The sequence below is a fragment of the Eptesicus fuscus genome, chromosome 7 (assembly GCF_027574615.1).
Source record: "Eptesicus fuscus isolate TK198812 chromosome 7, DD_ASM_mEF_20220401, whole genome shotgun sequence".
Taxonomy (NCBI): Eukaryota; Metazoa; Chordata; class Mammalia; order Chiroptera; family Vespertilionidae; genus Eptesicus; species Eptesicus fuscus.
In genome coordinates, this window is record NC_072479.1 from 58,270,062 (window position 1) to 58,278,919 (window position 8,858).

The following is an 8,858-nucleotide window of genomic DNA, read 5'->3' on the forward strand; positions in this document are numbered from 1 at the left end:
TTCTAGAATCTGAGCCCAGCTGGTGTGGCTGTGGTTGAGTGTCAACCTATGAACCACGGTTTGATTCCCGGTCAGAGCGTACGCGCGCACACATACATACACACACACACACACACACACACACACACACACACACTGAAAGGGGGGTGAGTTAAGGTAGAAGAGTGTATAAGGGGGATAAAATAAGGGGTAAATTTTTTACACAATGGGGAAAAAAAGAAAGAGCTTAGGAAGTAAAATTAATTGTTTAAAATGGCAGTGGCACCTATCTGAATTCTTGGTGGGAAAGCTATAAACAGAAGAAATCTAAAAACAAGCTGAGTAATGAATCCTTGAAGTGAGGTGTAATGCAACTTCATCACTTTATTCAAATCTTCAAAATAGTCTTTATTCTACATTTTTAGTATAAAAAAATCCACAAGTTAAGTGCACCACAGTGTAGAGAGAGAGACATACAACGCTTAACTTCCATAACAGTCAATGGTACAGTCAAACATCACATGTACAGAACACAAAATTTAGATGAACTGAAATTATAAAAATAAAACCCAATTGCAAAAAACAAAAATTAAAATATTAAGGATCCCTGAAATATTCTTAACCCTAATGAGATTTCACTGGACTCAAGTCATTTTGTAGAGGCATTCACAACGTGACCCCATTAACGCAACTTAGGAATTATTGGGAGCCATGAGTGGCTGCATCAGACGCTTGGACAATAAATGGTAACCAATTTTTTATCTGACAACTCCACTTAAATTTGGCTCTAAAGTCATCAGGCTTATGAAATACATCCTCCTTCTTGCCCTCCCCCCACACACACACATTTTAAACAAACTGTTGTTTACAGTTTGTGTTGCTATCCTTTGTTCAAATAAGCTGTTTTTCTGGCACCAAAGCAAATTTGGGTTTGGTTCATGTAAGAGACAGCCTATGAGGAGGGTCCAAAAGGCACCCTCCACTTTTGCCTGAGGAGATACAAAAACAGAAATAATGGGGTCTGTGCTTTGGGCACAGACGGGGTTTCAGAGGATCCTTGTGAAAGACAAGTTAAAGATGACAAGTGGGACAAGTGCAAGGAGAGAAGGAAATTAGTCTGACTGGCTTTCTGTCCTGCACCACTGATTCAATGGAGATTGGCGGGAGGGAATGGAGGATGGATTGGGCATGGGATGTGGGACAAAAGATGGAAAAGAAGAGGCAGACAACTAATGCATTTCACTTATAACAAGCAATATAAATCAAAGACTTAAAGATTAAAGACCAATCAGAATAATTTGGCAACTTTAATTCTTAGGAAGATCAAAGTTCCCTCCAAACCTAATTTGATGTTTTATTACTAAAAGCAAAGACCAGTATGGTACAGTATTACTCCAGAGGAATTAAAGGAAGATCTTTAGGGCTGTTTCACCCACATTCATTTTATGAATGGATACCTCCCCTACCTCAAAATGCTTTAGGGAGGTACTGCTACCATTACATGGTTCCTTATTAAGTTTGAAAAGTGCCTGAAAGTTTGGGCACCAGAAAGACACCCCAACAACATGTGTCTTAAACTGCAACTTCAGGTTAATATGACTAAAGCAGTTACATTGTGAGAAGTGCTGAAGGTATGTGATGTCTTTCCCGGCACAGAGGTGGCCTTGGGTCTTCACCAGATGGTGTAGCCACCATCTGAACCACCCATGAAGAAGTTCCCCTTCCGCTGAGTTACGAGGACATTGGCTCCCTGCATGACTGCAAGCTGAGCAGCATTGGGAGGGCATCCAGGGGGTGGAGGCTGAAAGGAAAAGACAAGATTGACTGGGCATAAGGCAGCTGGTACAAGGGAAATGGTGAAACAGAAGACCTGTTAGGAAGATGGTAGTGTGCTGACCAAAAGCGTCTTTAGGAGCTAGCTGTACCACCAATCTGGGTTCTAAAGCAGATCTGTGAACCCAAAGATACAAACAGGAAAGCATGCACTACTTATTCAAAGAGCTCTAGCTTCAAGATAAAGCCTATGGATACCTTCTGAATATGGGTAGTCTAGACCCAGTGGTTTCCTACCCACATACCAAAAACAGGGATGGGGTGCCAGGTCCATGGCCCTATACCACAGGGTCCCTCAATATTTTTCAATGACGATGGGATAACCAAAAGGCTCTACCTAATGACACCATTCCCTCCTCATCTCTAACATATGGTGAGTAGACAGGCCTCAAGGCATAGCAAGGCCCTCAGACTGAAGGGTCACGGGTTCATCAGGTCAAGGACATGTACCTCAGTTGCAGGCTCACTCCCTGCCCTGGGAGGCAACCAACTGATGTGTTTTTCTCACATCGATGTTCCTCTCTCTCCCCCCGCCCCCTTCCTCTCTCTCTAAAAATCAATGGGGGGAAAAGACCTAGCAAGGACCATTTGGGCTCTAAATCCCATGTATAGGGAATCTAAGCAGAAGACATAACTAAACTCCCTAGAATCTTTCTAAAAGCTACTTAATAGAGATTATGCGTTCTACTTTTTTAATCAGCATGGCTCCATGCTGATGGCAAATATTAAGTAAATGCTATGGAATGAATACAGAATGTTACTAGACCAAAGTGAACTGCACAAGCAGCAGGTAAGACTCCTAGGACAGGAAAGCAAAGGAATCTGGTTAACTCAGAGCCAGTGAATGTTCCAGATGCTACTGACCTGCCACAGTTCTCCTGCCCTCTCAGTCACTTTCTGCCTGACTCGTGGCTGTCATTGGTTACACTAATACCAGCAACTATTATCCAAGGATGGTGAAAGGATGAAAATGTAGTCATTTCAGAAAGTTAAAGTACACAAGGGCTGAGTTTTTTCTGATAAAGTCATACTCACAGGAATGGTGCCAGCAGTAGCCCCAGCTCCAAATCTGGCACCTGCATCATACCCGCCTTCCACCAGCACTGTTGAACCAGGTGGGTAGATGGGGCCAACTGGATAATAAGCCATGGGGATTGTGGAGCCTAACGGTCCAACAGCCACAGACTGGGCCATGGGAAGATACAGTGAGGCGCCAGGAAATGCAGCTGACATGGTGGGGACGGTGGCAGCCCCTGGGTGCACAAAGCTCGGACGATAGAGCTAGAAAAGGCAGGAGAAGGCGAAATGTTACTTGATGACATTCCTATTTCAGATTTCATTCCTGTTTCCTCTTTAATGAGTCACTCTTAATTCTCTTTATTCAGATTATAATCTAGAAGTTACACAAGTTGCCTTTCCCCTACCACTCAATATTCTTAAATCACTTCCTGCTATAGCTAACCTTAAGCTGAAAGAATGCAAACTCATCTTAACTTCAGCCTGTGCCAAATAATGTGCAATAATCAGATAATGCATTCTGAACCCAACAGATATTGATGAACTATATGTTGTTTTAGATGATTCATTATTCATTCTTCTGTTTGTCAATAAATGGAGTGAGACTTAGCTAAGGACTGAAAATGTGATCCAAAAGTATTCTCAACCCGTTCAAGTCCCGTAAACTAGAAGCACCTCTGAGTAGGCGGGTGGAGCATCCGTATAGGGTGGAGCCTGAGGGAGATGCAAGGTCTGAGGGTACACTGGATTCCCAGGAGGCTGCACAGGGTAGGTTGGCTGCGTTGGATATTGACCTGGAAGACAAGAAAAAATGCATATTGCCTGCCATATAGAGCCACCAAAGAAGGGCATATCGGGTAGTAAACTAGTGGGAGCAAGCAAAAGGGGATTTGCAAAACCAGACTGCCCTGGAGGGCCCGATTCCTGTAGCCAAGGGGGAAAAGTATTCTCTTTGCTTAAGCAGTCCCTTATCGCGGATGCTAGGTCATAAATGGGCAGGAAAGTCGCTCTTCCCATAGTGGACTGGTGTACGTGGGAAATCTAGCTAGGCCCAAGTTCCTCCCAGAGTGCAGGGCAAGTTCTCGCCCGCGGAGTCTCCACAGGCCCGGCTGTAACCAGCCAAGACTTCGTAACGAGTAACGGTGGTTATCTCACAGATGTCCACTCAAGGTCGACTTCAAATTAAAACAAAGCGTGAATGGAGGAGGAGAACCTTGAGGCTGGACAGAGGGTGAAGGGGAAAGTCCTGGCTTGAAAAGCCGAGGTCGTGTTCTGCCAGACATACTAGCAGCATCCCAGGAACCAGGATAAACTATGGTCGCCAGCGAAGGGAAGGGGAAAGTGACCCTTGAGGCGCGGGCCCGCCCACCAGCGCCCGCTCCGGTTACGCCCGGGGCCTGCCTGTGGTTCGGGAGCGCGGCGCCCCGCCTCCGCCGGCTCCCCATTGGCCTACCCAAATCCCTGTTCTAGCTCCCCATTTGCTTCTGCAGATGCCCATCAACACAAACCTTCCCCCACCCCCACCCCCAACCCCGACTCCGCAGCGCCAAACTGCGCCACAGAGTTGAAGGGGGAAAGGGCCGGGAAGAAGCGAGCAGCCGCGATTCGGGGATGACGAAGGCGGCTGACGCAGCCCCGGGGGCTGCAGCCGGCCGAGGAGGGCGGCGCAGCTCGCCCCACATTTAGAGGAAGGGCACCCTGGGCTCCCGGCCGCTCGCTCCGGGCAGCGCTCCTCCCCGCGACGGCCTCAGCCGTCCCCAGTCCTTGCCTTTGCTGTTCATGGTGGCTGCGGGTCCGGTTCGGCTCGGCTTCGCGGACGGTTATTTTTTTCGTCCTCTTCCTGTTCGTAGTCACTTCCGTGTCACGTGCTGATTCGTCCTCTAGCGTCACCCGGTGCCGAGTGCCTCTGCGCCGGAAGCCCCGCCCCTTCGCCAGCCCTCCAGTAGCTAAAGGGAGAGCCCGCGTGATCCGCCCACTCGCGTTGGCCCCGCCCACTCGGTCGTGTCCTCCAATCCCCACCCCTGTCCGTCGCCTAGTGGAAAACCAAACACTACCTACGCGTGCGGATATTGTCTCAAAACAGGACCTGTTTTCTGGGGCGCTCGGAGGCGGAATCTTAAACTGTTTCCCGGAATCTCTTCCCATCGATGCGCAACGGCTCCAGGTCACCCCACCTTACAGCCTTTCTTTCCACCAGGGGCACAGATTTCAGTAATTTATCTTCCTGCTTGAGATGTGCTTCCTAAACCTTGATCTATCACGCTTTCCTACCAATCCCAACTTAAGCCTCAGCTCCGTAAACATTTATTTTGCCAGTCCAGCTCACACGTATTCTTTTCTGAATTAGACCATCCCTCGAATCTTCGCTGTCTTGTCTGCTGCACCGACAGGCTGTCAGCATTTACTTCGGTGTTGCCCTCTTTCTCACCAAAAGCAAGGGCGCATTGTGCTGTGTCCTCCACTACAGCTCAACCCGTGAGGCGAGCCGGTGGCCCTGCCCTTCCTTCCGCACCTGTTACCGGTGACCTGCACGGGGCTTTGTGTCTGTTTTCTTTGTGTACCGCTTTGCCTCTGACTTAATTGTCCTTAAGGGCAAAGATGCTATCCTTTAGGGCAGCAGTTAAGTTTTTCCTTCCATCCTTCATTTTAAAATACCTGCTGAGCGCTTGCTATGTGCAAGTACAGAGATGAAGCTGAACAAGACAGCTCAACACTATTTTCCCATAGAGTTTACATTCTATAGCATGTAGTAAGAATAGTAGAAGAAAAGCATCTGAAAAGAGAAAACTTTGGAAAGAAAAGCTCTCAGTAAACACTAGAAACCTGATAAATATTTGCTGGTTAATTAAACCACTAAAAAGACCCCTACTCACTTCAACTCTGACTTTTTCTCCAGTATTATATGAGCACCATTAAAATGCATGATTTCAAGGGGTCTTTACAACAGCCCTGTGTGCCAGGCAAGGCTTATATGAGCATTCCTGTATTTCAAATGAGAGAAATGATTAAAGAGAGTTGCCCATACAGTGAACTGGTTCCAGAATCAGGTCTTGTGTCCTGGCTTCCAGGGTCCCAAGTCAGTGTTCTTATTTTGTTCTGGATTGTTTGTTTGTTTCTTTCTTATATGTCACACTGCCTATCATGACTAAAACACTCTAAAAGTCCAGTGTCCAAGAGTTTTTGTTTGGGGACTTCTTTTATATTTACACTAGAGGCCCAGTGCACAAAATTTGTGCCTGGGGGGGGGTGGGGGTCCCCTTAGCCCAACCTGCCTGCTTTCACAGTCCGGGAGCCTTCAAGGGATGTCCTACTCATGGCTTAGGCCTGCCCCCAGGGGTAGTGAGCCTAAGCCACAGTCTGGCCTCCCTCTGCAGGAGGCGACCAGCTGATCAGGGGAAGGCGCCACCCCCATCACCCTGCTGCTGCTGCCACTGCCAGCCACTGCAGCCACCAAGGTGTTTTCATCAACACGGGCTCCAGTCCCTTCACCACGAAAAAATGACAACTTTCTTTAGGCATTTTCAAGATGTCTCTTTCATAGGATATGACATTTCTTTTTCTTTTTCTTTTTTATCCTCACCTGAGGATATTTTTCCAGTGACTTTTAGAGCGTATAGAAGAGAGCGGGAAAGACAAAGAGAAACATCAATGTGAGAGGGACACTTCGATTGGTTGCCTCCTGCATGAGCCCTGACCTGGGCCCTGGCCAGGGAGGAGCCTGCAACCTAGGTACATGCCCTTGATCAGAATCAAACCCAGACCCTGCAGTTGGCAGGCCGAGGCTCTATCCACTGAGCCAAACTGGCTAGGGCAGGATATGACATTTCTTAGCCCTCCAGCAGCAGACCTTTGTTTTTCCCTCCAGGAGTGAGGTGGAAAAACCCTAGATCACCTTCTTGGATTCTTATTACCCAAGTTACCAAGAACACTGTGAGTGGTGTACAGGGAGCTTAGCCAATGAGCAGTCAGAAAAGGTGTTTCCTCTGCAGCTCACGCGCAGAGGCGGGACTGCTGGAGCGCTGTTTCCCAGTGGGGGCGGGCCCCCCTGTGTGTTGTGTCTCTGCTCCGGGCCCACCCCCAGCCCCAGCTGCACTGCAGCTGCTGGTGCTGGGGGTGGGCACAAAGTTCCCTCCAGCCCATCTGCACATGCAGCCTCCTCCTGAGCTGGTCGTGACTGTTATGGCGTCCCGGCTAATTTGCATATTACCTCTTTATATATATATAATCATTAGCTTGACTCAGACTAACATTGATATTATAAAGCCTCTGATATATACCTTTTCCTGTATTCCTGACTGTTCTTGAAGGCAGGCACAGTGTTAGACACTCATTCATTCAACATTTATTTGTAGAGCACTTACCAACACCAGGCACTGTCCCAAAAGAAAACAAAGCCCTTGCTTTCCCGAAGTTTTCCTTCTAGGGCAGGAGCCTATAGAACTTTTTGACCAAAATACACAGTAATTCACCCTAAATCATGACCCAGCATATATACATTTATACATGTAACTGAAACAAACTTAAATGACTTTGTGCTTGTCTTTCTATGCACAACAAATGCACTGTGGTATTTTCTATTCTCTTCTATTTTTTTTTTTTTTCAATTCTGGTTGTGACTTCACATCCCACTAATAAGTCAGGACTCACAGTTTGAAAAGCACTGTTTATTAGTGGACTATTATCCCCAGGGCCTTTGTAATCAGTTATTGGTGAGTAAATGAGTGAATAAATCCTTGGAGGTCAGATCAGGCAAATCTTTTTCCCTGTATCCTTACTTCTCCCCAAATCAGATCTTAAATTAATTTCAGCCTAAAGCCTGAAACTGTAGAGAGAAGTCACTGATCTATCCCCACCCTTACCCTGTGCTCAGGACCTCAGAAAATAAAGGAGTGAAACTAAGAAAGGAAACTTCCCTTATTTCTCTTTCTGAACCCTCAGTTAGGGACCCTGGGATTGTGCTGACTGTAGCAGCCCATGTCACTGGGAGTGTAGGATGTGGGTCCTAACAGCCCATTTCAATGGGCATAGGAGGTGGATCCTAGTTCTGGTCCTACTCTGTCACCAACTAAGTGACTTTGGTTCTCACCTATTCAGCTCCCCTTTATTCCCTACTAGGTAGGAATCTGATATTGTGCCAGTGATCTTACAGATATTATCCATTTAATGTCCATAGCAGACTCCAAGGAAAGGTGCAAGTAAGGGGACTGTGTTTCAGAGAGGTTAAGTAGCTAAACTAAATTCCACAGCTGCAGAGCCAGTATCAAACTCGGGTTTGCTCGACTTTACAAGCATTGTTTTTAATCTGCTTACATTGTTTAACCTGTTTATAGTGTTTTTAATCAGTTGCCTCACAAGGGTCTCCATTTCATCATCTGTCCACCAAATCACACATTCCTTTTTTTTTTAATATATTTTATTGATTTTTCACAGAGAGGAAGGGAGAGGGATAGAGAGCTAGAAACATTGATGAGAGAGAATCATCGACCAGCTTCCTCCTGCACACCCCATACCAGGGATGTGCCCGCAGCCAATGTACATGCCCTTGACCGGAATCGAACCTGGGACCCTTCAGTCCACAGACCGACGCTCTATCCACTGAGCCAAACCGGTTTCGGCCAAATCACACATTCCTTGTGTCACCTCCAGCTATAAGTCTAGACTGTTTGAGGAAAGGAAAAGAGCAAAGGAGGCCTGAGAAGACAGAGGGGAAGTGGACAGAGCTGATAATTAAGTTGTAGATTCTGGTCAGGCCCTTAATGTGGAGCGAATGCGAGTGAACGACCACTGGAGTCCAGACCAAATTAAAATTTAGGGAGCCTTTAATAGTTAGCCGGCAACTGCTCTGCCTTTCTCCACGCAGGGAGTCCAGCGAGCAGCCAGACCCTTTGTGCAGGACCACTTTTAAGCCCATTAACCACATCCTGTTTTTGCAGAGCAAGCAACCCAAGACAAAACAGTTTTCCCAAGCAACATCAGGGTCATGCCATTGACGACCATGTTATTTACAGGGTCATCCTGTTCTTCAGAAA

General features: G+C 46.9%; 1 protein-coding gene across 2 annotated transcripts; it reads right to left on the bottom strand.

Annotated features, from left to right (window-relative positions):
- Window positions 1–1,463: 1,463 nt before the first annotated feature.
- Window positions 1,464–4,704, bottom strand: DAZAP2 (DAZ associated protein 2). 2 transcript variants are annotated; one of them, XM_008140686.3, is made up of 4 exons: window positions 4,598–4,704; window positions 3,505–3,623; window positions 2,848–3,093; window positions 1,464–1,780 (listed from the first exon to the last, which is right to left on the bottom strand). In XM_008140686.3, exons 1-4 carry the CDS (start codon window positions 4,608–4,610, stop codon window positions 1,652–1,654), a joined length of 507 nt encoding a protein of 168 aa, XP_008138908.1. In that variant the 5' UTR covers window positions 4,611–4,704; the 3' UTR covers window positions 1,464–1,651. The 2 variants fall into 2 exon arrangements, with proteins under 2 accessions (XP_008138908.1, XP_054575047.1); XM_054719072.1 differs by lacking the exon at window positions 4,598–4,704 and adding an exon at window positions 4,043–4,127.
- Between the last annotated feature and the right edge of the window lie 4,154 nt (window positions 4,705–8,858).

What these genes read in the sequence shown, in the direction of transcription:
- DAZAP2 (XM_054719072.1), bottom strand. Translation starts at nt 4,112, where the DNA reads ATGTCTGGCAGAACACGACCTCGGCTTTTCAAGCCAGGACTTTCCCCT. An exon ending in CTCCACCCGCCTACTCAGAG is followed by an intron (nt 3,094 to 3,504) that starts GTGCTTCTAGTT and finishes TGCCTTTTCTAG; the next exon opens with CTCTATCGTCCGAGCTTTGT. An exon ending in CTACTGCTGGCACCATTCCT is followed by an intron (nt 1,781 to 2,847) that starts GTGAGTATGACT and finishes TTTTCCTTTCAG; the next exon opens with CCTCCACCCCCTGGATGCCC.